The sequence below is a fragment of the Takifugu rubripes genome, chromosome 12 (genome assembly GCF_901000725.2).
Source record: "Takifugu rubripes chromosome 12, fTakRub1.2, whole genome shotgun sequence".
In the NCBI taxonomy this organism is placed as follows: Eukaryota; Metazoa; Chordata; class Actinopteri; order Tetraodontiformes; family Tetraodontidae; genus Takifugu; species Takifugu rubripes.
The window spans coordinates 13206319-13233981 of record NC_042296.1 but is presented as its reverse complement, the minus strand read 5'-3'; the positions used below and the strand labels follow the sequence as shown (position 1 = coordinate 13233981).

At 50.8% G+C, this 27663-nt stretch overlaps 4 protein-coding genes and 1 long non-coding RNA gene across 11 annotated transcripts in view; 2 read left to right on the top strand and 3 right to left on the bottom strand.

Moving 5' to 3' along the window:
• Window positions 1-955: 955 nt before the first annotated feature.
• Window positions 956-17352, bottom strand: nudcd1 (NudC domain containing 1). Of its 3 annotated transcripts, XM_029844814.1 has the most exons (11): window positions 16899-17352; window positions 16515-16663; window positions 14084-14269; window positions 13431-13614; window positions 11573-11761; window positions 5636-5849; window positions 2782-2932; window positions 2414-2539; window positions 1603-1762; window positions 1283-1354; window positions 1075-1215 (listed from the first exon to the last, which is right to left on the bottom strand). In XM_029844814.1, coding segments are annotated over exons 1-11 (1548 nt in total). In that variant the 5' UTR covers window positions 17014-17352; the 3' UTR covers window positions 1075-1213. The 3 variants fall into 3 exon arrangements, with proteins under 3 accessions (XP_029700672.1, XP_029700673.1, XP_029700674.1); XM_029844812.1 differs by having other exon boundaries at window positions 956-1354; XM_029844813.1 differs by lacking the exon at window positions 14084-14269 and having other exon boundaries at window positions 956-1354.
• An 8-nt stretch (window positions 17353-17360) lies between these two features.
• LOC101074438 (transcription and mRNA export factor ENY2) lies at window positions 17361-18338 on the top strand. Of its 2 annotated transcripts, XM_011616908.2 has the most exons (5): window positions 17361-17498; window positions 17579-17653; window positions 17739-17809; window positions 17892-17966; window positions 18124-18338. In XM_011616908.2, exons 2-5 carry the CDS (start codon window positions 17586-17588, stop codon window positions 18198-18200), a joined length of 291 nt encoding a protein of 96 aa, XP_011615210.1. In that variant the 5' UTR covers window positions 17361-17498; window positions 17579-17585; the 3' UTR covers window positions 18201-18338. The 2 variants fall into 2 exon arrangements, with proteins under 2 accessions (XP_011615210.1, XP_003976060.1); XM_003976011.3 differs by lacking the exon at window positions 17361-17498 and having other exon boundaries at window positions 17505-17653.
• Window positions 18339-18417: 79 nt separating this feature from the next.
• On the bottom strand, window positions 18418-23559 carry LOC101077592 (zinc transporter 8). The gene is made up of 10 exons (XM_011616907.2): window positions 23404-23559; window positions 23238-23329; window positions 21592-21761; window positions 20658-20804; window positions 20396-20549; window positions 20130-20272; window positions 19945-20057; window positions 19584-19689; window positions 19377-19511; window positions 18418-19175 (listed from the first exon to the last, which is right to left on the bottom strand). Exons 2-10 carry the CDS (start codon window positions 23309-23311, stop codon window positions 19030-19032), a joined length of 1188 nt encoding a protein of 395 aa, XP_011615209.2. The 5' UTR covers window positions 23312-23329; window positions 23404-23559; the 3' UTR covers window positions 18418-19029.
• An 11-nt stretch (window positions 23560-23570) lies between these two features.
• Window positions 23571-27663, top strand: part of LOC115251685 (uncharacterized) — a 9134-nt gene continuing 5041 nt past the window's right edge. The window contains exon 1 of the long non-coding RNA XR_003890207.1: window positions 23571-23707. This is a non-coding gene — a long non-coding RNA (uncharacterized lncRNA). The remainder of the gene's footprint in view (window positions 23708-27663) is intronic.
• Window positions 27115-27663, bottom strand: part of si:ch211-153f2.3 (alanine and arginine-rich domain-containing protein) — a 1111-nt gene continuing 562 nt past the window's right edge. For all 4 annotated transcript variants that reach the window (XM_029844818.1, XM_029844819.1, XM_029844821.1 and 1 more), the window contains exon 2: window positions 27115-27663. This exon is cut by the window's right edge. In XM_029844818.1, the coding sequence (XP_029700678.1) occupies window positions 27143-27541 (399 nt within the window). In that variant the 5' untranslated portion in view covers window positions 27542-27663 and the 3' untranslated portion in view covers window positions 27115-27142.

Here is a 27663-nt window from a genome sequence, read left to right as displayed (position 1 = left end):
TGAGGGTGCCGGACTGGAGCCCTGGCAGAGGGGCTCACTGGTCCCACATCGTTGTTCTCAGCAGTATCGACCAACACACGGACGTTTGCGGTGGCCAGGAGATCCAGGAGATCCAGGAGCCATGAGACATTTCATTGTTCCAGTTCCCATGAAGATTCATGAAATATGCTTTTAAAGTTCAAAGAGCTATTAGAACATTATTTATTATAATTTTGTCAAGATAATAATTCCTGCTCTTTGTGTTTGACGGGACAAAAAGGGCCTGTGGAGATGCTTCTCCTCGGCTCACCCTCCACCCCGAGTTCTCCCTTCAGCCACAACAGCAACACAAACAAACACACAAACTGGGTTTAGTGTGAAAACTTCAGACTTGTGGCTGCCAGGGACTGGATTCATCTGTGGGAGTCACAGTGACCACGTCAGAATCCGGTCCCTGGATCCAGACTGGATCCACCTCCGAACCAGCTGATCCGTGTCCCACACACACCTGCTTCAACAGTGCCGGATGGATCAAGAGGAATATATCAGTAAAACTGCCGCAGGGAGTGTGTGTGTGTGTGTGTGTGAGTAGAAGTCTCAATATGCACCTTTCACAGGAATGTAGGAAATAATTAAGTTGAGGATTCGTCCATCACACCGACTGCAGCACCGGACTCAACGGGACCTGCTGAAGTCACACACACACTCACACATTCACACACACACACACACACTCACTCATTCACACACACACACACTCACACATTCACACACACATTCACATTCACACACACACACACACACACACTCACTCATTCACACACTCACTCACACACACACACACACACACACACACTCACTCATTCACACACACACTCACTCATTCACACATTCTCTCACACACACACACACACACACACACACACACACACACTTGCTCTTTGACAGACGGACGTGAACAAACCGCCGACCATCATTTTGCTGCAGTGATTGTTTATTTGCTAAACATGGAGAATACGGATCAGACGGGAATCTGGCGACAACAGGAATGAGAGGAATGAGAGGAATGTCAGGAATGACGTGGTTCAGCTGTTGTTGACCTTCAGAATAAAGATGCTGCTGCAGGTCAGGACGTACACTCTCTCATTGGTGGCTCTGAAGCCCAGGATGGCTCTGGCAGAGTCCAGGCTGGCCACGTGTTGCTTGGCAACCTTCTCTATCTGACGGCCCTGCTTCCTGTTGAAGAGCACCGTTTCCAATGGCGACGGCTGGCGATAAATGAATGTTCGGCAGATGCACTCACACAGGGCGGCGTAGGAGAAGTTGGGAGGGCAGGAAAGAAACTTCTTATCCTGTTTGGAGGCCTGAACGTAACCTGCAGACGAGGACATGAAGAAAGACCAGACCTTCAAATGATGGCGGCGGGAAACGAACCAATGTTGAGAACAAGATACCTAAATTCTCCTTCTCAGAAAACTCAAATGAACCCTTTCATGGCTAATAGGATTTCTTTGCTGTTGCTGATGGCTCAGTCTGCTCACACACTTTAAACCCTCCTCCAGGTTCAGGCCCCCCCCCCTCAGGGCACCTTCAGCTGCTCACTGAACCATCTGAAGCTCATACCCAGAGCGTTGAAGGTGGCGATGTGCTCCCACATGTTGTGGTCCTGCTCCGGGTGGGGCTGGAGCACAATGGCGTCCACGTCGTAGCGCAGGCAGAGGCACGGCATCTCCAGTGGGTTCCCCACCACCGTGAACAGGTACTGGCTTCCACCCAGATTCATCTGTGGGGAGGAGGGAAGGTGGGGGTGAAGCTCCAGGCCACGTCAAGAAGGCAACAAGGTGCTCAAATAATGAATAGAACAAATATAACCGATGTATGCCAGTACACATACGCTACCCAGTAGCAACACACATGGTTCACACATGGCAGAATAACGATCGGCCTTCTAAAGGGCCAGATGATTGCTAGATGATGGGAGCAGAAACATTAAAAAATAAAGGTCCATCTGTGAAGCTATGGAATCTCCACCAATGAAACTACTGTGAAGGACGTAAAGAAGCTGCTCTTCATGGTCTGGCTCCAATCATGTTTAGGCTGCCTCATCTTCACTGACGTCAGTCTAATGTCAGAGTTTCATTCAGATGAAGTCTCATCCCAGCCAGGACTGATGGAACAAACCATCCCATCAGTGCCATCGTGACCAGTTAAAATGACATTTCCAGCAAAAACAACATAACATTCAAGTGAAATCTGACTAAAGATACAAATTTTACTTGATGCTTTTAGCTTAAAGTTTCCCCTTCAATAGCGGCGGCTAGTTGTCTCATTAGGTTTAGGGATTAACTGAAGCGTGTTACTGTGAAGGGGCCACGCGTTAGGTCCACCCAGGTGAGGCCTGGGGAAGCAACAGGGCCCCTGGGGGGTCACTCACCACCTGAGAGGGCCTCAGGGACTCGTCAAAGTGGGTAATGCTGAAGCCGGCCTCGGGGAAAACGTCACAGTCCTCCAGCTCTGCCGAGTTATAATTTAATAACTTGTCCTTCTCCGCGTTCACATTCTGGATTAAAGAGGAAAGAACACAGGAAAGATTAAGGTTGCATTTGTTTTGGCCTTATTGAAGGGTGACGTGCATCCAGGACCTCGTGCAGAGCCACGACTTACGAGGACTAATGAGGTGCAACCTGGAGAAAAGAGGCGTGAAGAGCGTCAGAATCAGCCTACAGATGTAAAGAGGAGGGAGAGGAACAGAGCAGCTGCAGAGCGACAGGGCAGGGCCTGAACCTGGAGCGTGTGAAGCACCTGTAGCCAGTCTTGTGATGTGAGGTGGGCCAGCCTCTGGTGGACGAGGGCCGCCTGCTCTTCACCCACGAGGTGCTCCCCTCTCTGGTCCCCCATCACCAGCTCCGGCCACGTGGGTCCCACCACACACTTCTGGAGCGTCACCTCCAAACTGAGGACAGGAACCAACACACACGTCAGAGCTTCATCAGCCTGTTCAGCAGGTCTGGAACAGCAGGTCTGGAACAGCAGGTCTGGAACAGCAGGTCTGGAACAGCAGGTCTGGAACAGCAGGTCTGGTGGAGCCAACGGGCTCAATGGACCAGGAACGAAGTGATGGAAGGTTTCATTCAAGTATGTGTTCATTAGAAACACGACTAACCTCTGTGGGACACCTGCCCCCGTGACCACGTGCACCCGTGACCACACCTGCCCCCGTGACCACGTGCACCCGTGACCACACCTGCCCCCGTGACCACACCTGCCCCCGTGACCACGTGCCCCCGTGACCACACCTGCCCCCGTGACCACACCTGCCCCCGTGACCACGTGCACCCGTGACCACACCTGCCCCCGTGACCACACCTGCCCCCGTGACCACGTGCACCCGTGACCACGTGCACCCGTGACCACACCTGCCCCCGTGACCACGTGCACCCGTGACCACGTGCACCCGTGACCCCACGTGCACCCGTGACCACGTGCACCCGTGACCACGTGCACCCATGACCCCACGTGCACCCATGACCCCACGTGCACCCGTGACCCCACGTGCACCCCTCTTTCACGCCTAATCATTGTTCAGAACCTTTTCAAAGCTTTGATGTGGCTCCCAAAAACAACTGCGTCTGTGTAACGACTCTTTTTCCTGAGACTGAGCGCTGCCTCTAACGAGCCTTCTCCTTTATCTCCTTTATGTCCTGATGGAGGCGTGAAAACAGGTGGATGTTTGGACAATGATGAGCAGATATCAGGAGACACAAAGGCTTCCTAATAAAGCTGCTGCTTCATAAAGAGCAGAGCCATTAGGATGGAAAACCATCAGCTTCTACTTAGAAACGCTGGAAAAGACCCCTGAGATGGTCTTCATGAAGACAAAAACACACATTTGAGCAGCAGGGCTTCAATATTGGTCTGTCACACGTTGTCCTCTACAGAACCATCGTTGGCTGAGCCAGAACCGACCAGACTGTGGTTAGCACTGTCAGGCCCACCAGGCCCACCAGGAGGGTTCTGGATTAAAGACCACGCTGGAGACACACACTCCCCAGCGTGAGGACACACACCTTTACTGGCACACACATTTCTTACCTGCCAACCATCAATAAGCAAATGTGCTAGTTTTTGAAAGGTGGGCTCTCCTTCATGAGCCGTTGGTGAATGAGCAGATCCACTAAAAACCTGCTGTGGGTTCAGGTGAAACCGTGCTGGGAAACTCGGATCTGATCGAAAACACGCGAGTAGATCACGAATCACAAACAACCGTAAAGCGACGCCGCGCTAATCAGCATAAGTCTCCGCCCATGAATTGGTAATGAGCACCATAAAAGGAGGTGGGCGGTGACGCTGCGGTTCACCTGTCAGTCAGGCCAGGTTTTCCTGTCATGGTACGAGGTACGAGACACAGGTCATGGGGTCTCTGCCGTCCCCAGAACATGCTGGAGGCCCAGAGAACATGGGTACACATAAAAACGTCTATCAGGAGGAGGAGGACACCGTCCACACCGTCCCACAGAGACGAGCGGAGCACCAATGATTGGGCAGAGCTCCTGGGCAGGAATCCTCCCCGATGGAGAGCTGATAGATGTGGGGCCACAAGAGTCCACATTGTGAAGGGTCACACAAGCCGTAGTGGTCAGTTTAGTCCAGGTGCAGTTGACCCTAAGGGTCAAACCTAAGGGTCAACCCTAAGGGTCAATCCTGAGGGACAATCCTGAGGGTCAACCCTGAGGGTCAACCCTAAGGGTCAAACCTAAGGGTCAACCCTAAGGGTCAATCCTGAGGGACAATCCTGAGGGTCAACCCTGAGGGTCAACCCTAAGGGTCAAAGCTAAGGGTCAACCCTGAGGGTCAATCCTGAGGGTCAACCCTAAGGGTCAAAGCTAAGGGTCAACCCTGAGGGTCAATCCTGAGGGTCAACCCTAAGGGTCAAACCTAAGGGTCAACCCTGAGGGTCAACCCTAAGGGTCAACCCTGAGGGTCAATCCTGAGGGTCAACCCTAAGGGTCAACCCTGAGGGTCAAACCTAAGGGTCAATCCTGAGGGTCAACCCTAAGGGTCAACCCTGAGGGTCAATCCTGAGGGTCAACCCTGAGGGTCAATCCTGAGGGTCAACCCTAAGGGTCAAACCTAAGGGTCAACCCTGAGGGTCAACCCTAAGGGTCAACCCTGAGGGTCAATCCTGAGGGTCAACCCTGAGGGTCAATCCTGAGGGTCAACCCTAAGGGTCAAACCTAAGGGTCAACCCTGAGGGTCAATCCTGAGGGTCAACCCTAAGGGTCAAACCTAAGGGTCAATCCTGAGGGTCAAACCTAAGGGTCAACCCTAAGGGTCAACCCTGAGGGTCAACCCTAAGGGTCAAACCTAAGGGTCAAATCCAGCAGCCCGTAAGAGACAAGAACTACAGCCACTGTACCACAACAAAACTAGAAGCTTGGGCTGCTGTAATGCAACTTGATCTTCACTGGGGAGTTTAGACCACAGGAAGAGGGTTACATGAATGAAGTTATACTTTCTAAAATAAAGAGCACAAGCTATTGCAAGAGACTGAGCTACTAATTAAAGATTAGTATGGACATATGTTCCCTCAGTTAAGAAGGAATCTTTGAATATGATATGAAATCACTTTGATTTAATAAAAAAAAGCAGCTCAGACCTTTTGTCACTTGTTAATATCCAGGCGCTGGTCTCAGGCTGCACATCTGCATAGAGCTGGCCCTCCAGTATGATGAGAGGAGAACCGCCACACACCCCAATGCTGATGTGGTTGGGAGTCAGCGTGAAGTTCACCTCCTCTTTGGTGACACCCTCGGGCATTCGAACATGCACGGTGATGTTCTCCGATGTCTGCTGCCAGAAGTAAATGGATTCTGAATTCAAACAGATGAGAAATGTATAGTTATAGTTATGTATAGTTATAGTTATAGAGTTAAAGTACTGACAGACGGATAAAACATCTGCTTGTATGAGGAATCCTGTTACATATTCAGCAACTACACATAAAACCACAAGGGAGGATAAGAACCTTGCAGACAGGAGAGCTCTTTCACCCACCTGTGAGAACGCTTTGATATTCCAGCTGCTACAGAGCAGGTAGCATTAGCATTTTGAATCTTTGTTCTACAGCTTGTGCCAACTCGTGAATATTTAAAAGGGGTCCAGCATTTTTGAGGGATGTTCTCAACACCCCAAAAAATAACTGAATTTAAGTTCGTTAATGTTGAAAAAACTGTCAATTAAAAAGTCCTACGGAATTAAATTTTCACTTCATACATTTTTAGGACTTCTTCTAGCCTGCTTATGGCCCCCAGCCATTCACTGGAGATGAGTCTGTCTTTGGGTATGTGGAAGCCCAGATGAGCAGGTCTGGAAAAAACCCAAAGCTCTTTGGCCCGCCCACAAGGAAATCAGTTGAGCTAACCCTACCCCTACCGCGGGTGCAAGTAGTCAAGACCAGAACCCCAGCCTGTCTTCCTCAGGACCATTCACAGGTGCACAATCTGAAATGGCATTCCTGCAGGCCAAATTTGGGGAGGAAGGTGACCATGGATACTGTCTTAGGGATACTGTCTAACCCTAACCCTGGATACTGTCTAACCCTAACCCTGGATACTCTCTTAGGGATACTGTCTAACCCTAACCCTGGATACTGTCTAACCCTAACCCTGGATACTGTCTTAGGGATACTGTCTAACCCTAACCCTGGATACTGTCTAACCCTAACCCTGGATACTGTCTTAGGGATACTCTCTAACCCTAACCCTGGATACTGTCTTAGGGATACTGTCTAACCCTAACCCTGGATACTGTCTAACCCTAACCCTGGATACTGTCTTAGGGATACTCTCTAACCCTAACCCTGGATACTGTCTAACCCTAACCCTGGATACTGTCTTAGGGATACTGTCTAACCCTAACCCTGGATACTCTCTTAGGGATACTGTCTAACCCTAACCCTGGATACTGTCTAACCCTAACCCTGGATACTCTCTTAGGGATACTGTCTAACCCTAACCCTGGATACTGTCTAACCCTAACCCTGGATACTGTCTTAGGGATACTCTCTAACCCTAACCCTGGATACTGTCTAACCCTAACCCTGGATACTGTCTTAGGGATACTGTCTAACCCTAACCCTGGATACTGTCTTAGGGATACTGTCTAACCCTAACCCTGGATACTGTCTAACCCTAACCCTGGATACTCTCTTAGGGATACTGTCTAACCCTAACCCTGGATACTGTCTAACCCTAACCCTGGATACTGTCTAACCCTAACCCTGGATACTGTCTTAGGGATACTCTCTAACCCTAACCCTGGATACTGTCTAACCCTAACCCTGGATACTGTCTAACCCTAACCCTGGATACTGTCTAACCCTAACCCTGGATACTGTCTAACCCTAACCCTAACCGTCAGGGCAGGCAAGGCTTTCTCTACTGGCCTCAGCACACTTCATTGTTAGTTTTTGTAGATCTGTAAATACATTTATTCTCCATAGTTCATGTTGTATTATATCTTATTGGTTAGATGCTTCCACTTATTGTGATACTATTTTTATCCAAAAGTTGTGAGCCTTCCTGCTCAACAGAACCGGCTTCTGTGCATCGTGAGTGGAAACAGTCAAAAGCAACAGCCCATCAGATCCAGTCTGCCACCACTGAACAGTGCCACCAACACGTCCTGGGATTGGATATGCATTCGTAAGAACCTGAAAGGCTCACCTGTGCGAAATATCTTAACTAAACCAGCCAACCTGCTAGCTAGCAACAGCAATCAACCGGTGATATCGCTCGTTCTTGGCTGTAGCGCACGTTAGAGCTTATGCCATCAGATAACCGCTATGGCCTCTATCGAAGCCTCGTCATTGGACCTTTGAGCATATTTCTGGCTTTCACCAAAAGTGCCGAGGTTTTTTAGTTTTGGTGCCTGATAATCTTCTCTCTTTGAAGTGATTTTGGCTCTCGAGCATGGTGGGACTAGACTTCTGATCTGGAACAAGATTCAATCATTTCAAGAGTTTCTCACTGATTAATGTCTTCAAACTGTTGCCACTCTTGGCCGGGATGCTCATTGTGAAAGAAAGAGATTTTTATCTCTGTTGAAAACAGAACAAAATCTGTCTGAATCGTCTTTAATTAACAAAGGTCGTCTTTGGAAGGGAAGAAAACTTCAAACTTGCCCTGTTTTCGGCTGCCCTGTTAGCTTCCTTCGGATGAAAGCGTTGCTGACGGCGGCGGCGGGGGCGGCGCTTTAAAGCGCTAAATACTTTGAGCCTCACCACTCATCCCATCTCAAGACAGTTGTTCTTGCTTTTTTAATTAAAGCTAACTAACACACTATCAGAATTTTTCTTCAACATTAGATGATGCCAAGAAGTCGATGGCCAAAAAGCCCTGAAAGGTCGAGACTGAGGCAGTGTGACGAAAATACTATGACTGCTTTTTAAAAATGCCAATAAGAACAAATAAAGATAAAAATCTAATAAACATGAAGGGGTTGCCGCTGACCTCTGGACTGACAGTCTCCTCGTCTATAGAGACCTTCGCTTTAATATCAACCCTGCACGTGAATACGAGCAACCTGGACGGTGAAAACGGCCCCGTGATGATGCTCCAAACCCGCCGGTGTAATTCGCGAGGTCTTCAAAGGCGGAGGTCAAAGGTCGTCATTATCATCCTTTGCTCTCCTGTGCTTTGCCTTTCATCTCACTGTGACAGTGGGCTTAATTACACTCAGGCTAAACCGGGGCACCTCTGCCGGTCTCCCCACCATGAGCCCAGCCCAGTATTTAAAGCCCAGCTAACGCACTTTCTGCCAGAGGGTTTGAGCTCTGTGTCTGGCTCTGCAGCACCAAGTCTTGGACCAAGTCCTGGTAAATCACTGTTTACGGCCCGACCTGGTACACCTCTGCCCCTTGCCTGGTTCCTCGTCCTCAGATCTTTGTTTCCTGTGGTTTACTGTGCTTTTATAGGTTGTCTGATGATTGCCTTCAGTCTATAAATGTGGGAAATATAGAATACTTTATTAAAAGCCCCAATGATACGAATGTTTATTTAGAATGCTATCAGGAAAGACACTGAATGAATTTGATGAGATCCTGACCTCGTATAAGCAGCCTGGTAAATCCCAGCTAGACATGCTGCCCACATCTCCACAACTTATTAAGATTCCCTATTTTGCATTTTCTGTGCTGCTGCTTACAAACCTGGCGAATGAGGCCTCTCCTGACATCTCATCTCCTTCCTGCAAATGAAAAATGCAGCGAGCTGATAAAAGAAATGGCTCAAGAGCTGCAATTATACTGCCCCTGAATCAGCAACACAAAGGCATACACATGCATCCCATAATACCTGGTTGCCTATATGTCTGGAATACATTATGGCTGTGTGCAAACAGCACACACCTCCAGTGGCATCTGATTGGCTATCACGCCTGAGTGTGTCCCGTCACTTAGAGTCCTTCTGTTGAGTTAGGAGCCTCACAACTCAAGTTAGCTCAAATATAATCAGGTAAAAGCCGGTAAATCCACAATAGCCAACACTGAAGCAGCACAAGCAGGTGGAAATAATATGACATGAAGAGAACAGACAACGGAGAATAATATCATTTACATATTTGGGGGAAAAAGATTTTAAAAATATGCTTTTCTGACTATGATCAGGCCAGCAGAGACCGCCACGCTGGCCTAACACTGATATTTTAATTATCAGTAACATTTAAAAATGGATCAATAGTGCAACAGATCTCAGATCTCACACGTCTCGCTACATAAGTGCAGAGAGATTAAAGTCAGGTGGCACCGCCACACTGGGTTTACAAGCAGCCGTCAATGGGCTGGAAACAGATGCTGATAAGTTGATGAGAGAATGAGCCACTATAAATGGAATATTCTGCTGGCTGCTCAGGCGTTTCTATGGCTACAATCCAACTCTCCAGCTTTTGCTTCTGAGAGTGGTGGTAGGGAGCAAAATGAGCCCATGAATCTTTCAGGAAATGGGCTCATCACAGCGCCGACGTCTGAGACGATACTGCAGGAAATGGGACGCGAGCTCACGCGGAAAATGTGTTCAGCCGGTGTTAAGGTCACGTTAAAGACAGTCACCGTGTTCAAATGTTTCATTGTCATTGAAGCTACACCCACGTTTATCACTAATAAAGCTTTAAATAATAGTTAGAAGCCAAAGGGTCCAAATGAATGATAATGTGGTTCTGGTGTTGTTATCTGGTGCAGTAGAAGGGTTACAAATGTCAGTAAATAGACCATTTGATATGGAAAATGGACGATCCTCTCCAAAATCGTGAGGAAGGGAATCATTATATTCATCAAAGAGTAAATTAAAACTAAGATTCAAAACAGAAACTTTGGGTCTTGATGTTGAACTTCAACAGATCTGGATCTTTTTTCAGTTTCTTCTTTTTCTCTGGTTTCAGGTTGCAGTGGCAACACAGCCGGCCTCGGTCCCCTGAAGGCAACACCGCTGAGGACAGTCTCAGCCTCGGTCCCCTGAAGGCAACACCGCTGAGGACAGTCTCAGCCTCGGTCCCCTGAAGGCAACACCGCTGAGGACAGTCTCAGCCTCGGTCCCCTGAAGGCAACACCGCTGAGGACAGTCTCAGCCTCGGTCCCCTGAAGGCAACACCGCTGAGGACAGTCTCAGCCTCGGTCCCCTGAAGGCAACACCGCTGAGGACAGTCTCAGCCTCGGTCCCCTGAAGGCAACACCGCTGAGGACAGTCTCAGCCTCGGTCCCCTGAAGGCAACACCGCTGAGGACAGTCTCAGCCTCGGTCCCCTGAAGGCAACACCGCTGAGGACAGTCTCAGCCTCGGTCCCCTGAAGGCAACACCGCTGAGGACAGTCTCAGCCTCCGTGCCCTGAAGGCAACACCGCTGAGGACAGTCTCAGCCTCGGTCCCCTGAAGGCAACACCGCTGGGAACAGTCTCAGCCTCGGTCCCCTGAAGGCAACACCGCTGAGGACAGTCTCAGCCTCGGTCCCCTGAAGGCAACACCGCTGAGGACAGTCTCAGCCTCCGTGCCCTGAAGGCAACACCGCTGAGGACAGTCTCAGCCTCGGTCCCCTGAAGGCAACACCGCTGGGAACAGTCTCAGCCTCGGTCCCCTGAAGGCAACACCGCTGAGGACAGTCTCAGCCTCGGTCCCCTGAAGGCAACACCGCTGGGAACAGTCTCAGCCTCGGTCCCCTGAAGGCAACACCGCTGAGGACAGTCTCAGCCTCGGTCCCCTGAAGGCAACACCGCTGAGGACAGTCTCAGCCTCGGTCCCCTGAAGGCAACACCGCTGAGGACAGTCTCAGCCTCGGTCCCCTGAAGGCAACACCGCTGGGAACAGTCTCGGCCTCCGTCCCCCCCCGCTGTCACTCTTGCCTCTGCCCCCCCCCGCTGTCACTCATGCCTCCCCCTCCCCCGCTGTCACTCATGTCACCACGCCCATCATCGTTACCCCCCCCCCCATCAGGGTTAGGGTTGTAAATGTGGGCTGATGAATGACTGCAACATGCGTCTGTATTTCAACATCAACGTGTGAGCACATGACTCTGCAGTCTCTGCACTCATCGGCACCTCTGACCCACCTGAGTTCTCCGCCTGCATGGGCTCCGGGTCGGGCTGCTCCAAAGGAGAACCGTCCACATGTGTGAAGACAAAAGGTCTCTCTGAGGCCACCATCAGCCCCTTCCCTCGTGGCTCTACAGCTGCATATTCAGGCACCGACTTCCCCTTCAGGAGCCTCCTCTTCTTCATCTCGTACTTCGCCTCCTGACCTGTCAGCATAAACGCGCTTTAGACACGGGCCTCCAATAGCCTAACCCTCCCCTAACCCTCCAATAGCCTAACCCTCCCCTAACCCTCCCCTAACCCTCCCCTAACCCTCCAATAGCCTAACCCTCCCCTAACCCTCCAATAGCCTAACCCTCCAATAGCCTAACCCTCCAATAGCCTAACCCTCCCCTAACCCTCCAATAGCCTAACCCTCCCCTAACCCTCCCCTAACCCTCCAATAGCCTAACCCTCCCCTAACCCTCCCCTAACCCTCCAATAGCCTAACCCTCCCCTAACCCTCCAATAGCCTAACCCTCCAATAGCCTAACCCTCCAATAGCCTAACCCTCCCCTAACCCTCCAATAGCCTAACCCTCCCCTAACCCTCCAATAGCCTAACCCTCCCCTAACCCTAACCCTCCAATAGCCTAACCCTCCCCTAACCCTCCAATAGCCTAACCCTCCCCTAACCCTGACCCTCCCCTAACCCTCCCCTAACCCTCCAATAGCCTAACCCTCCCCTAACCCTAACCCTCCAATAGCCTAACCCTCCCCTAACCCTCCAATAGCCTAACCCTCCCCTAACCCTGACCCTCCCCTAACCCTAACCCTCCAATAGCCTAACCCTCCCCTAACCCTCCAATAGCCTAACCCTCCCCTAACCCTAACCCTCCCCTAACCCTCCAATAGCCTAACCCTCCCCTAACCCTCCCCTAACCCTGACCCTCCCCTCCCCTCACCTAACCCTCCCCTAACCCTCCCCTAACCCTCCAATAGCCTAACCCTCCCCTAACCCTAACCCTCCAATAGCCTAACCCTCCCCTAACCCTCCAATAGCCTAACCCTCCCCTAACCCTGACCCTCCCCTCCCCTCACCCTCCCCTAACCCTCCAATAGCCTAACCCTCCCCTAACCCTAACCCTCCAATAGCCTAACCCTCCCCTAACCCTGACCCTCCCCTCCCCTCACCTAACCCTCCCCTCACCCTCCCCTAACCCTCTAACCCTAACCTTCCCCTAACCCTCCCCTAACCCTCTAACCCTAACCCTCCCCTCCTCTAACCCTCCCCTAACCCTCCCCTAACCCTAACCCTCTAACCCTCCCCTAACCCTCCCCTCCCCTAACCCTCTAACCCTCCCCTCCTCTAACCCTCCCCTCCCCCTCTAACCCTCCCCTAACCCTCCCCTAACCCTCCCCTCCCCTAACCCTCTAGCCCTGACCCTAACCATTATCCCGAGCAGAAGAAGCAGGTGCAGCCCAGCATCAGGCTGTTACTCTATAAACTACTCACACTTTCCCTCATTAAGACCATTAATTATGTTCCGCAACACGTCATTTTTATACAGAAATGCTTTTTGACAGGATCTAAATTTGGTCCATTTGATGAAACATCTTCAAAGACAAAACCAACGCTGAAAGATCCGTCAGTCACCAGGTGATTGTTCACTTATTAACTAGTCCCTTCTTAGCTGCCAGCAGCTTAACTGAAATGTTTGTTTGCAGGAAAATGAAGCTTTAATCATCCACCCCCTTTAATTAACATCCCGTTGGTAGCTACTGTTTAAAAGTGAACATTCAGTTAAGCCCATTCTCCCTTTCCTACATGCACATTAGTGGACTTGGTGCTCAACAACCAAAGTTAAATGGGGTTAGGGTTAACCTGTTCAGTCACCTTGTTGAGCAGTGTTGGCGACTGTGATCCACTCAAGAAACACTGAAAATCCACTTCCTTTGGTTTCCTCCGGATCTTTCTGGATGCGGAGCAGCAGGACCTCCAGGGTGTGAACGTTATCCTGCACATGTGCCACGCTGTGCAGGAGGGTGAACGGGGCCCCCATGTCCTGGCTGAACAGTGGCTAGTAAAACAGAACAAACTGGTTTAACCGGCTAACCCGTAGAAGAGAGAGAGCATCTGGACAGCTTAACCAACTCTTAACGTTTGACGTCTTCATGTCTATAAAGGGTGAGGGTTAGTGAGGGTTAGGGTTGGTTAGGGTGAGGGTTAGTTAGGGTTAGGGTTAGGGTTAGTTAGGGTGAGGGTTAGTGAGGGTTAGGGTTAGTTAGGGTGAGGGTTAGTGAGGGTTAGGGTTAGTTAGGGTGAGGGTTAAGTAACCCTCACCCTAACTAACCCTAAAGGCAGGCGTAGTGATCCTTCTGAAAAGAGCAGGACAGTGGTGCGGTGGTTAGCACGGTCGCCTCCCAGCAACAACATGGATCTCAGGGCCCGTTTGCTCTGGTGCCACCTTCTCCGAGGTGTGGACCAACACTTCTGAAGTTATTGTTCTCTAAATAGAACTAATTCTATTGATTGGAAGTTGGACTCACTTCCCATTTCGTGTGACAGCTGTCGCCCCTTTTCCCAGTGCGAAGAAGATCCAGTCTGCCCGAGCCGTCCGAGAGGGTCGCCCAGGTGGCCGAGGTGAGGCTGAGGGACGCACACACACGATCCCGGTGCTCACTGGTGTCAGGGGCCACACAGTAGACCTCTCTTGGCTTCCCCAGGGCAGCGTCCTGACATCACAGCACAAATAAAAGGCACTCAGCACTGCTGGGGTGGGGGGGGTGAGTGAGTGAGTGAGTGAGTGAGTGAGTGAGTGAGAGAGTGAGAGAGTGTGAGTGAGTGAGTGTGTGTCTATTCCATCTCAAAAATGAAGCGTTTCGGTTGAGAACGAGGGAGCAGCCGGTTCTGGAGGATGAATTCTGTGATGGGGGAAACAGAGCCAACGAGACGGAACCTTTCGGGGGTTCGTTTCTCCTCAAGATCTATGAAAATAATGACTAAATAATAAGGAATAAGCGAAGACCACAGCTTGTGCTCGTCACAGACGCCAGGCGGGTTCCTGTCACGTGGTCGTCCACTCGGCCCGACGTTTCCAGTGATCCGGCGCCGCCCCACCAGCATCAGTTACTACTGAAGGGGCCGTCTGGCTGTTGCCATGGAGCCCATCGCTACCGTTAATCACGCTGCCAAGTGTAGCTCCACCCATTCACATCACCTTCAACACGCCAACGCCCTGAACTCAAAAATGAGTTTCTAAATCAGGAATATAGGAAGTGAAACGAGCGTGTGAATATTAAGCTTTTCTCATCTGAACAAACACAAGACAAGAAACCCAGTTGAGTCCACGACCGGGTCCACACAGGCCTTTTGAGAGGAATTCCCTATTTTATCCACGTCGGCTGAGATTCCCGCTCTGGGAATGAGGGAAAGAATTTGGACTGAAAACGTCTGACTGCACTGACCGAAGGGGGTTAGAGGTTAGAGGTTTAGGGGTTTAGGGTTTAGGGGTTAGGGGTTTAGGGGTCTAGGGGTTAGGGGTTTAGGGGTTAGGGTTTAGGGTTTAGGGGTTAGGGGTTTAGGGGGTTAGAGGTTAGGGGTTAGGGGTTAGAGGTTAGGGGTTTAGGGGTTAGTGGGTTAGAGGTTTAGGGGTTTAGGGGTTAGGGTTTAGGGGTTAGGGGTTAGGGGTTAGGGGGTTAGGGGTTAGGGGGTTAGGGGTTAGGGGTTAGGGGTTTAGGGGTTAAGGGGTTTAGGGGTTTAGGGGTTAGGGGTTAGGGGGTTAGGGGTTAGGGGTTAGGGGTTAGGGGTTAGGGGTTAGGGGTTAGGGGTTAGGGGGTTAGGGGTTTAGGGGTTTAGGGTTAAGGGGTTTAGGGGTTAGGGGTTTAGGGGGTTAGGGGTTAGGGGTTTAGGGGTTAGGGGTTAGGGGTTTAGGGGTTAGGGGTTAGGGGTTTAGGGGTTAGGGGTTAGGGGTTTAGGGGTTAGGGGTTTAGGGGTTAGGGGTTAGGGGTTAGGGGTTAGGGGTTAGGGGTTTAGGGGTTTAGGGGTTAGGGGTTAGGGTTAGGGGTTTAGGGGTTAGGGGTTAGGGGTTAGGGGTTTAGGGGTTAGGGGTTTAGGGGTTAGGGGTTTAGGGGTTTAGGGGTTAGGGGTTTAGGGGTTAGGGGTTTAGGGGTTAGGGGTTAGGGGTTAGGGGTTTAGGGGTTAGGGTTTAGGGGTTAGGGGTTTAGGGGTTAGGGGTTAGGGGTTTAGGGGTTTAGGGGTTAGGGGTTAGGGGTTAGGGGTTTAGGGGTTAGGGGTTAGGGGTTAGGGGTTTAGGGGTTAGGGGTTAGGGGTTTAGGGGTTAGGGGTTTAGGGTTAGGGGTTAGGGGTTTAGGGGTTAGGGGTTAGGGGTTTAGGGGTTTAGGGGTTAGGGGTTAGGGGTTAGGGGTTTAGGGGTTAGGGGTTAGGGGTTTAGCTGGCAGCCATCGAATCATTAAACACTCAAGTGTTTGTGATCTACCGATCTTCTCATGTTGTACATCTCATGTTCGTAAATGTACCTAAACGTTTGTTTGTCACGTCAGTCTTTGCCTTAACTTGCAGCAGAGAACATGGTGGGAAAATCCCACTGACCAAATTAGAACCAAACTGTTTCAGATTTTCTCCAGGAAATCAGTTAAATTAAGTTTCTTGAGTAACTTGGTGAAGACGTATGAAATGCACTTGTTCTGTGACAAATACATCCTTAATATTCCACCTTTTGGGCAGAGCTTTTCTTTGAGCGTCACCCAGCAGAGGAGGCTGATGCTGAGGCTCGATGACGGCGTTTGGCCCCCACCTGCTGGAGCCTCCAGCCCGGCTCCACAGGACCGTCTCAGAATTACAGAGTTTCAGGGTTGGCAGTAAGAGTAGGATAGAGCAGGTGATCGTTTAGAGCAGGTGATCGTTTAGAGCTGCCTTTATTCAGCCACACATTTGATCCGGGATGATCTGGTAACTCACCAGGATGACTGTGAAACTGAGAACTCTCCCTCTGCCGTCCACAAACAAGACACTGTCTTCATACCAAGGATCTAAGTGGAGATGGTTGTACATGCCGAACGCACGCACGTGTTCCAGGGTGTATTCATTCAACTTCAGCTCCTCAACATCTGCAAGATAGTTGAAAATGACGTCTAAATGATTCACACAAACCATAACCGAATCACATTCGGTTTTTTTTTTTAAATCAACTTTGTAGCACAGTACAGCCGAAAGTCTGACTTTTCCTCAGTGGCAACATTAATATTTTGAAATAAAGCAATATCAGAACTGTTGTGTGCAGGTGTCTTCACTTGCTAGCTCGCTCGTTAACTGCTGCGTATTTGAAGTTGCTAGTAGTCTCACCAGCATCCAGATCAACTTTGTACATCGGGATGGTGTCTTGTGATAACCTATAACTCTCAAATCCAGGGTCCAATAGGTCACGGTTGATTTTCAACGAGTAGTTAGACGCAGACATCGTATTTATCTAGGACAAAGTCTTCCACGAGATGATGAGGGGGAGAATGAGCACAAGCGTTTCCGGCGCACCCGGACCCATTTAGCGACGGACAGGCGAGATGTGGCTCCGTGAATGTGAAATCATTTAGAAAATGTATTCAATCTAAATGGCGCTTTCAAATGAATCAACCTAGTTACATTTTGTATCCTTACGGGGTTCTTTTGTTTGCTGTTTATTTTGTTGTATCGCGTTAATGCCTGCTGCTCTCATTAATTTCACAAAGTTGAACAAATCTTGGTTACTGCAATTTCATTTCTTTAGCTATCTTGCTGTATACCAAGCTGTTAGTGCAATCGATTTAACCCCCCACACACGCACACGCACGCACACAGACAAACGAACAACTGAGCACATCCCTAACCCGGAACCATTGAGCCATGATTCCTCCGGAACTATTCTTTGAAAGGACCAGGTGTTCGCCAGCTGAACTAGTCCACACAAAGGTAGAATGGAATCTTTTTCTTCACGTTGTCATTCATTGTAAAAAGCCACCCGACCAGGTTTCTCATATATTTGACTTTAGACACATCATGAGCAAAGAGGCGCAGATCAGAGCAGCCATTAACCAGAAGCTGATAGAAATGGGCGAACGGGAGCGGTGAGTCCGCTCTGCTGCGCTAGTAGATGTTCGGCACAACAAACGTGGATTTAAGTTAACGTGGATTTGAATTGTCCGATCACAGGTTAAAAGAATTGCTCAGGGCAAAGTTGGTGGAATGTGGGTGGAAGGATCAACTAAAAGCACACTGCAAAGGTAAATTGATTCAGGTGTCCGTGCGTGTGTGACTGGATTTGGCTGTAAAATGAAATGTGAAACATGTTATTGTTGTATTCAGAGGTGATCAAAGAAAAGGGCCTGGAGCATGTCACAGTGGAGGACCTGGTCACAGAAGTGACCCCCAAAGGCAGAGGTGCGCACGTTTGTCTGCATCGCAACAACACATAGAAATAATCAATGATGGAGGAGGTGACATTAAAGTCAGCGTGTGCACGTCGCGTGTGCACGTCTCCTGATTCAGACACGGTGTAAATATGGTTTCCTGAAATCCTTTTTCTGTTCTGTTTTAGCACTGGTACCAGACAGTGTGAAGAAAGAGCTGTTGCAGAGAATCAGGGCCTTTCTTGCTCAACATGCAGCCTTGTGAACGGGACTAAAATCTTCCTGGTGTTCGTTGTGGACACTGAAAGGTTTATTTTTATTATCATTTTGTATTGTGCTTTTATTTAGATTTGATTTCTTTTGCAGCATATTGGAATGAATAAAGTTGTGCTTGTTTTGGTCACTGGTGAACCCGTGTCTTTCACTTACACACACATGTTCAAATGTAATAAAATGAGGTAAAGCAAATAGACTTGGGGATATTCACTCTTCATGTTGTGTAAATCTTTATTCATCACCTACAGTTAGATGCAGTCATATTCTAACAGCATTAAATGAAATACCAGTTTTTGATAAAGCAATATTTTATTGAAATCTTTTAGTTTATAGCTTTCAAAGATGAACATAATTGCCTAATCTGGAAACCCTCAGAAATAGCAGAGTAATACTGTGGTGACGTTTGTGGCACATATTAGACGATACCGTCGCCTGCTACTAGTCTGCTTAACTATAATCAACTAGCACCTCAGGCAAGTTTAACACCAGCTCATTCTGAGGGAAACTCAGCTTAAAGACTTTTAAAGGCACAGAACACTTATAAATAACAAGGTTTTAGCAGAGTAAAAGAATCTGACGTTAGAAGGAAGAGCAAAGATCTTTGGACGTTTCTATTGGAAGTAAAGTTCCTGGTGAACAAACGTGCACAGCGATGCTAAACGTGCACATTAGTGGGGTTGGTTCTGCTGGCCGAGAGCACGAGCGCAGTTTGAGGACCTGCTTAAAATAAACACACAAACTGACAACTACAGGAAGAAATGTGAGAAACTCCAGGACTTTTCACGTCTTCCTGCCAGGGATCACCTGAAGAAACGCCCCTACAGCTGGGGGTCCTCACACAGGTCGCACCCAGGCTTGAGGTCAGACTGTTTCTCCATTTGAATTGTAACAGAGTGGAAGTTGTAGGAAGAGAAACAGGCCTGAGTCATCTCTCTTAACACAGAATGAGCATCTGCCGTTTCATCTGAAAAGGACAAAAGGAACTTTCTGTGACCGGATGGCGACAACCCGTCAGATTTAGTGGCCGCTGTAGTTTTCTGTGAGTGAACACGAGTTAGATGTGATAGTGAACAGCCACGTTCCTTGTGTCACACACATCTTCACATCTTAGCTTAGAAGAAGAGCGAGCTGGAGATAAAGAGCAGCGCGTCTACGGCCCTCTCACCTATGGCGACGTGTGCAGTCAGCACAGCCTGGTTCATGGTGAGGGCCCAGATGTGAAGGTTGTGCACGGCCGTCACCCCGTTCACCGCCAGCAAACCATCCCGCACGTCGCTGTACTTCAACCCTGCAGGAGCACCTGAGGTGGGGAAGATCACACTGAAGGGGGATTTGGGATGTTTGGCGTTTGACCAGTTTTCTCGGGACTCACCTTCCATGAGGACAACGAGAATGTCTCTGATGATGGTGAAGGTGGTGAACAAGACAAACACGGAGAACAGAAAGGTGCAGATTGGGTCGGCCATCTTGTACTCTGGCTAAAAGAGGAAATGGAGACATTGTAAAACCCAAGGCAGACGTGGCAGCTTGTCTTCTGCTTTTAGGGATGATTTGTATTTTTTGTCCAACAGTTTTTCAACAGTTTTATTCTTGACCGGGCAGAACCACAGCCCATAATCCACCCTGGTGCTGCAGCGATGACCCAGCACATGCATTCACCCCACAGCAACAGCAGCCTCGGCTCCTCAGCTGGGAACGACTTTTATCTTTGCTTTTTCCTGAAATAGACAAACCTTGAAGAAGATAATGATGGCACTAATGAGCACGCTGATGCTCTGGAGAAGATCTCCAACCACGTGGACGAACGCTGCTCGCACGCTGGCGTTGGCCTGTTGAGTCCTGCGTCCTGAAAGAACGTCGCTCACTGACTTGTCATGTCAAACACCACGAGATAATGATCAGCATTCCAAGAACGGACCTCTCCTGGCTGGGTTCTGCTCTGGGTCCACAGCTCCATTACAGACCTCACTGGACCTCTCAGGCGTCTTGTGACTGTGACCCTTTGAGCCAAGCCCCCCGTGACTGTGGCCGTGTCCAGACTGATGGAGAGTGAGGGCCATGCTGTGAGGAGGAGGAGCACACGAGGAGCCTCATGAAGCTCACGCTACGTTTCTGCTCTACTGCTGCATCCACCACTCCACTAAGAACAGACATCTTGAAAAGCTTCTCTGTCTTTGCTCTCACATGATATTGGCCAAGACTGCACAAGCAGAGGTGATGAGCATGATGGTGCCCTCGATGGTGTAATCGTTGCTGATGAGACGTTGCACAGCCAGGTAGACCAACACTCCCGTCACCACCCAGATGGTGAAAACTGACAGCAGAGCCCCCAGGATCTCTGCAGGAGCAGAGAGCAAAGCTGCTGCTGAGGCTGTTCTCAGCTGGAGGTCAGAACCAACAGCGTTCTGCTAAAGGCTACTACAACGTGAGGAGGCGAGCGCTGTACCTGCCCGATGCCAGCCGTAATTAAGCTTGTGTGTTGGCGGTCTGGAGGAGAGCCAGAGTGATAACAAGCTGATGATGAAGCTGAGGAAGTCCACCAGCAGGTGGGCAGCATCCGTCATCACAGCAAGGCTGCCGGCGAAGTAGCCACCTGCACAGAGAGCAGAGGTCAAAGGTTATCAAAGGTTTGGTAAAGCCAACGAGAACATGAGAAGACCAGAGACTCCTGGTCGTTCACGTTCTTCAGGGTTCCTCATCATAGGTTGGGTCATACTTGGACTAATAGTGATCTTGTATGTTTTCCATCTTCCCAAAGGAAAGCTGTGGAATTTCCATTGCTTTGCTGTGTTTATCAAGGAACCCCGAGGTTCGAGTGTTTCCTCCTCAGGAACAGAGTGGCTGTTCAACCTCTCCAGAGGGCATTTCTTTAGCTGCTGGACCTACTCAAGGTTTCCTGGAACCCCACAGAGACCATCGTGAACGTAACAGATGCTCTAAATTATAAATCAATAAGTCAAACCAGAGAAATTGAGCTTGTTCTACATGTTGGTGCTTTTAATAACTGTCAGGTGTTTCTGTGAATCCAGGATCTTCGTCCTGTCAGGTAGACAACACCTTCACCTGCGACCCCTCTCCCCTCGGAGAAAGCCGGCCAGAAAACCTCCCTGGACTATATTTTAATATTGGAGATACCGTATTTTCACGACCATAAGGCGCACTTTCTCCAAAATGGACGGGGCGCCTTACAGCGGGGCGCCTTACAGCGGTGCGCCGCGTGTGTGCACCGAGTTAAACACACGCTAGCATGCATGTTTAAGCTAGCGGTGTGTTTTAGCATGCCCGCGCCCTATAAAATATAATACGTTAATTTGATAGAAAGAAATGACCCAAACGGATCAGAACTATGACGAAATAAGGGTGGAAACAAGTAAACTCACCAAGAATTTCACCCGTCATGAAAATCACACAGACGACAGAGGCCACATACAACCTCCTCCGGGCAACTTTCTTTTCCTGCTCACGGTCCTCTCGCGAGTGACTGTTGTCATGGCAATGCTTGATGCTGAGCGCGCCATCTTTCAGGGGTTCCTCCTGGCTGGCTGAGTCACTGAAAGGAACACATGTCAATAATCTGTCACCAACAGCTCCAAACGTCCTTCCTGGCTTAGATAACGAGTCTCACCATCATCATGTAATGCAACAACGGCTAAAACAGGAAGAGGAACAGGCTGTCAAAATCTTAACGTATCAGGTTTACATGGAATTTTGATGCGTTGTGTCATATAGCACATATTTAAAATAGCTTTATTAAATTTTTGGGGAAAATGTATTGGAAGAAGCAAATTGACTCATCTAATGTAATACATTACTTTTGAAATTCCCCAATAAAACTTCCCATTTTATCGTCCAACACTGAACAAGCGACTAAACTCACCTCTTCGGCCAAAAAGGTAAATTAACTCAGTTTTGACATCCGGAAAGATCGGCAAGAAATTCATCTCGACACAACGGAGCGACATTTAAGCAAATGAAACTAAAATGGGTTAATTTGGTTAATAACATGCGTTTCTAGCTGCCCGGCCAGATGATAGCGGAACGTCTCTATCTTGGACACCTTCTCCAGCACGGCCCCCACACGCCTCAACGCTCACCGCCACCATCTTGGAACAGGCGAGAGGACCTTCACCGTCTCAGAGCAGATCTATTATAGGTATTCCCACCTCCAGGTGATCAGCAGATGAGTTTCTTAAAGAAAGGTGAAGATTTCTGTGCTGAACAGAAGCTCTAACGAAGGGAACGATCACCCCAAACCAATGTGGTGGGATGACTGTTCCTGGGCGAGACTCAAGTCCGGGTGATCTGGAGTGAGCAGGTTGGTCAGCCAAACCAGCCCCACCGGAGCTATATGACCTATGACCCCTCTAAGTGGCCCAGCGACGGGCTGCTGCCCAGGAGATCCCTCAGCAACCTTCACGTTTCACCTTCAGTGGTTGAAGCTTCTACCAACTAACGCTCGAACAACCTGTTTACTTTGAACAATTGGAATCAATCGATCCCTTTTTCATAGAGATGATGACACCATCAGGGGGTGATGGACGAGCAGGGGGCCACAGGGAACAAAGTCCTCTGTGTCCGGCAGACTGCCTCCTTGGGGGGTCGACCAAAAACATGTGATGGATCCTCTCGGTTCCTGGAAGCTGCTCTGTTGTTGTTCACAGACAGAGAGACCAGAACAGCAGCAGCTAGAGGCCCCCCAGGAGGAGTCCGGAGCCCTGTACGTGACCTGGCCCCACAACACCTCCCAGGTTCTGTCCGCACCGGGACTTGAACCCAGACCCGTCCGTGTCCCCTGCAGCACCCCAGAATAACCACAGTGGTTCCTGAACTCCCTGAAGCTGAGGACACCGGAGGGGGTGGACACATGACCATCACGACCAGAACCCGACCCTGAAGCTACAATGTCGGAGTCTCACGGCACCGTGGCCCCGCCCCCTGCGCCACCGGCCCGGATCATCACAGTTCCGCGACGTCTTTGAGCTCGTCCGCGTGTTTAAAACTGCCCGTAAAATGAGGAAAAGTTCACCTGCCCGCGGCCGAGTAAGAGTTCTCCTCCCCGGACAGCAGCCGACGCCTCTCCGAAGACTTCTGTTTGAACATGTCTGGTTCCGAAATGTCCTGAAAAATAAAACAAAGTCGCAACGAAGGAAATGCAGGAAGTACTTTTAAGAAATAAAGAAGCAAGGACCCACCTGGGACCCAGATCCTGGACTTGGGTCATTAAAGTTATGGCGAGGTCTGGTGTTGCGCGTTCCGAGCCAGCGAGGATGATGACGATGATGATGATGATGATGATGACGCGGAAAAGCACTCGGCGCTTCAGGTCCTCCTGCCCCACCGGGTGACTCACAGCCTTCAGGCCGTGTGCAGAGCGACGCACGGCCGCCTGCAGCGCTTCAGAGCCGTGTGCGCACGGAGGGAGCCGAACTGGGCCCGGAGGGAGCCGAACTGGGCCCGGAGGAAGAGCTCCGGACTCGGCGAAATGGGTCGCGACAGGTGCGTAAACGCGCGTCCAGGTCTGGCGACATGGCACCGAACCACCGGAATGCTGGGGGGCGGGGCGGCAGGAAGCGTCCGCACGGCACTGTGCACGTACGCAACACGCGCGAGTGCCGTGCGCGCCAACCCTGTTGTGAAAGAGCAGAACCGACCCGAGTCCTGGCACGCACGCGTTCTAATCTCTTTTGTCTCTAAGCTTTTTTCGTACCGGTCCAGTTCTGGAACCCACAGAACCGGATTCTCGCTCTTCTCAAGAGGGAGGAACTTCTGGAACCACGTGGGTAGTTCGAACTTTCTGTTATTGCGCTGTTGGTTTCAGTAACGACCCAGAGAATCACTCGGACCTTTGGTGCGATGCGTCAGCAGAATCCGACCATAAAGTGACGCAATCAGAGTTTGGTAATCTGGTGTCGGGAACCTTCTGACCGGAACCACTGGGGATCCCAGATGTTTCGCAATAAGCAACCTTTTAAAGTAAAATGACTCCACCTTTGGCATTGAGGACCCTTAAAAGAACATTTTGGTTTGTCCGACATTCAACATTGAATAAAACAATATTACAAAAGGTGTGAAGAGCATAAATAAGGAACCTCCAAACATCTGAGTCACATTAGAAACCAAAGAACAAACTGGGTCAACTGGACCAACCAAATACGTATGGAACATTCATGTGGGTCGGGGGCTCGTCCCAGCGGGACGCACCTGGACTCTCCTCCCTCCAGGTGACCTTCAGCCAGGTGCTAAAACCTGTTCTGATGCTTTTAAAGTTGCCTGATCTCGTTTGATCTCATTTGATATCATTTCCCCCCAAACACGGATAAAAGATCTCACAAGATCTCCTCCCCCCAAAGATCTCCTCCCCCCAAAGGTCTCCGACCTCTAAGGTCTCCGACCTCTAAGGTCTCCGACCTCTAAGGTCAGCTGATGGGAAGTCCTCAGTTTCCCAATTGTGTGTGTGTATGGGGGTGTGTGTGGGTGTGTGTGAGTGTGAGTCTGTGTGGGTGGGTGGGTGTGTGTGAGTGGGTGGGTGTGTGTGTGTGTGTGGGGGGGTGGGTGTGTGTGTGAGTCTGTGTGGGTGGGTGGGTGTGTGTGAGTGGGTGGGCGTTGGTGTGTGTGTGTGTGTGGGGGGGTGGGTGTGTGTGTGAGTCTGTGTGGGTGGGTGGGTGTGTGAGTGGGTGGGTGTGTGTGTGTGTGTGGGTGGGTGTGTGTGAGTGTGTGGGTGTGTGTGAGTGGGTGGGTGTGTGTGTGTGGGTGGGTGTGTGTGAGTGTGTGGGTGTGTGTGTGTGAGTCTGTGTGTGTGGGTGGGTGTGGGTGTGAGTGTGAGTGGGTGGGTGTGGGTGTGTGTGTGGGTGGGTGTGTGTGAGTGTGTGGGTGTGTGTGTGGGTGGGTGTGTGGGTGTGTGTGTGTGAGTGTGTGTGAGTGTGGGTGTGTGTGAGTGTGGGTGTGTGTGTGTGAGTGTGTGTGTGTGAGTGTGTGTGTGTGTGTGTGAGTGTGTGTGGGTGGGTGTGAGTGTGTGTGGGTGGGTGTGAGAGTGTCAGCAGGGAAGCAGCACCAGTTTTTGCTGATAGCTGTTCCCACTGCTCCCAGTGTTCCCAGTGTTCCCACTGCTCTCAGTGTTCCCAGTGTTCCCAGTGCCCCCAGTGTTCCCAGTGTTCCCACTGCTCTCAGTGTTCCCAGTGTTCCCAGTGCCCCCAGTGTTCCCAGTGTTCCCACTGCTCTCAGTGTTCCCAGTGTTCCCAGTGCCCCCAGTGTTCCCAGTGTTCCCACTGCTCTCAGTGTTCCCAGTGTTCCCAGTGCCCCCAGTGTTCCCAGTGTTCCCACTGCTCTCAGTGTTCCCAGTGTTCCCAGTGCCCCCAGTGTTCCCAGTGTTCCCACTGCTCTCAGTGCCCCCAGTGTTCCCAGTGTTCCCACTGCTCTCAGTGTTCCCAGTGTTCCCAGTGCCCCCAGTGTTCCCAGTGTTCCCACTGCTCTCAGTGTTCCCAGTGCCCCCAGTGTTCCCAATGTTCCCAGTGCCCCCAGTGTTCCCAGTGCCCCCAGTGTTCCCACTGCTCTCAGTGTTCCCAGTGCCCCCAGTGTTCCCACTGCTCCCAGTGTTCCCAGTGTTCCCACTGCTCTCAGTGTTCCCACTGCTCCCAGTGCCCCCAGTGTTCCCAGTGTTCCCACTGCTCTCAGTGTTCCCAGTGTTCCCAGTGCCCCCAGTGTTCCCAGTGTTCCCACTGCTCTCAGTGTTCCCAGTGCCCCCAGTGTTCCCAATGTTCCCAGTGCCCCCAGTGTTCCCAGTGCCCCCAGTGTTCCCACTGCTCTCAGTGTTCCCAGTGCCCCCAGTGTTCCCAATGTTCCCACTGCTCTCAGTGTTCCCAGTGCCCCCAGTGTTCCCACTGCTCCCAGTGCCCCCAGTGTTCCCAGTGTTCCCACTGCTCTCAGTGTTCCCAGTGTTCCCAGTGCCCCCAGTGTTCCCAGTGTTCCCACTGCTCTCAGTGTTCCCAGTGCCCCCAGTGTTCCCAGTATTCCCACTGCTCTCAGTGTTCTCAGTGTTCCCACTGCTCTCAGTGCTCCCAGTGTTCCCAGTGCCCCCAGTGTTCCCAGTGTTCCCAGTGCCCCCAGTGTTCCCACTGCTCTCAGTGTTCCCAGTGCCCCCAGTGTTCCCAGTGTTCCCACTGCTCTCAGTGCCCCCAGTGTTCCCAGTGTTCCCACTGCTCTCAGTGCTCCCAGTGTTCCCAGTGTTCCCACTGCTCCCAGTGCCCCCAGTGTTCCCAGTGCCCCCAGTGTTCCCAGTGCCCCCAGTGTTCCCAGTGTTCCCAGTGTTCCCACTGCTCTCAGTGTTCCCACTGCTCTCAGTGTTCCCAGTGCCCCCAGTGTTCCCACTGCTCCCAGTGCCCCCAGTGTTCCCAGTGTTCCCACTGCTCTCAGTGTTCCCAGTGCCCCCAGTGTTCCCAGTGTTCCCACTGCTCTCAGTGTTCCCAGTGCCCCCAGTGTTCCCAGTATTCCCACTGCTCTCAGTGTTCCCAGTGTTCTCAGTGTTCCCACTGCTCTCAGTGCTCCCAGTGTTCCCAGTGTTCCCAGTGCCCCCAGTGTTCCCAGTGTTCCCAGTGTCCCCAGTGTTCCCAGTGTTCCCACTGCTCTCAGTGTTCTCAGTGCCCCCAGTGTTCCCAGTGCCCCCAGTGTTCCCAGTGTTCCCACTGCTCTCAGTGTTCTCAGTGCCCCCAGTGTTCCCAGTGTTCCCACTGCCCCCAGTGTTCCCAGTGCCCCCAGTGTTCCCAGTGTTCCCAGTGCCCACAGTGTTCCCAGTGCCCCCAGTGTTCCCAGTGTTCCCAGTGCCCACAGTGTTCCCAGTGCCCCCAGTGTTCCCAGTAACTGTGTGTCTGAAGCCTAAAGGAGACGACGGGAACAAAAGCAAACAGCCATTTTAGCTCCGAGGTTGTTTTTAATAGTCTAAGAAACCATCTCCAACGTCGGAGCCACACAAAACCAGTGGGACCAGTTCAGGCGGGTTTTCACCACAACCCAAAAGACTGGAGCAACCTCCAGAGCCACCTCCAGAACCACCTCCAGAACCACCTCCAGAACCACCTTCAGAACCACCTCCAGAGCCACCTCCAGAACCACCTCCAGAACCACCTCCAGAGCCACCTTCAGAACCACCTCCAGAACCACCTCCAGAACCACCTCCAGAGCCACCTCCAGAACCACCTCCAGAACCACCTCCAGAACCAGGCAGGAACGTTGACAGTAGGGAACCGTTGTTGTATTTTTGACAACATAAAATCCAGACGAGCGTAATTCCACCGTTTTTGTGAGAACATCCCAGAATAAGCTCCATTTCTCCACCATGGTGTTGTAGTTTGGTTCCTCTGGGTTCCTGCGTGTTTCTGCCCCCCCAGGAGGGTCACTGCCCAGCGTGCCCCCCCACCTCCGCCCCTCCACAGCTCTCCCGTCTCAGTCTCTGGATCTGG

Coding starts and splice junctions, on each gene's coding strand:
- nudcd1 (XM_029844812.1), bottom strand. CDS start 17,013: ATGTCTGCGTCTAACTACTCGTTGAAAATCAACCGTGACCTATTGGAC. Junction 16,664..16,898: donor CAAAGTTGATCTGGATGCTG/GTGAGACTACTA, acceptor ACTATCTTGCAG/ATGTTGAGGAGCTGAAGTTG. Junction 2,540..2,781: donor CATCACAAGACTGGCTACAG/GTGCTTCACACG, acceptor TCTTTAATCCAG/AATGTGAACGCGGAGAAGGA.
- LOC101074438 (XM_011616908.2), top strand. CDS start 17,586: ATGAGCAAAGAGGCGCAGATCAGAGCAGCCATTAACCAGAAGCTGATA. Junction 17,654..17,738: donor GAAATGGGCGAACGGGAGCG/GTGAGTCCGCTC, acceptor GTCCGATCACAG/GTTAAAAGAATTGCTCAGGG. Junction 17,967..18,123: donor AGTGACCCCCAAAGGCAGAG/GTGCGCACGTTT, acceptor GTTCTGTTTTAG/CACTGGTACCAGACAGTGTG.
- LOC101077592 (XM_011616907.2), bottom strand. CDS start 23,311: ATGTTCAAACAGAAGTCTTCGGAGAGGCGTCGGCTGCTGTCCGGGGAG. Junction 21,762..23,237: donor TCTTACTCGGCCGCGGGCAG/GTGAACTTTTCC, acceptor TGTTCCTTTCAG/TGACTCAGCCAGCCAGGAGG. Junction 20,805..21,591: donor CATGACGGGTGAAATTCTTG/GTGAGTTTACTT, acceptor CTCTCTGTGCAG/GTGGCTACTTCGCCGGCAGC.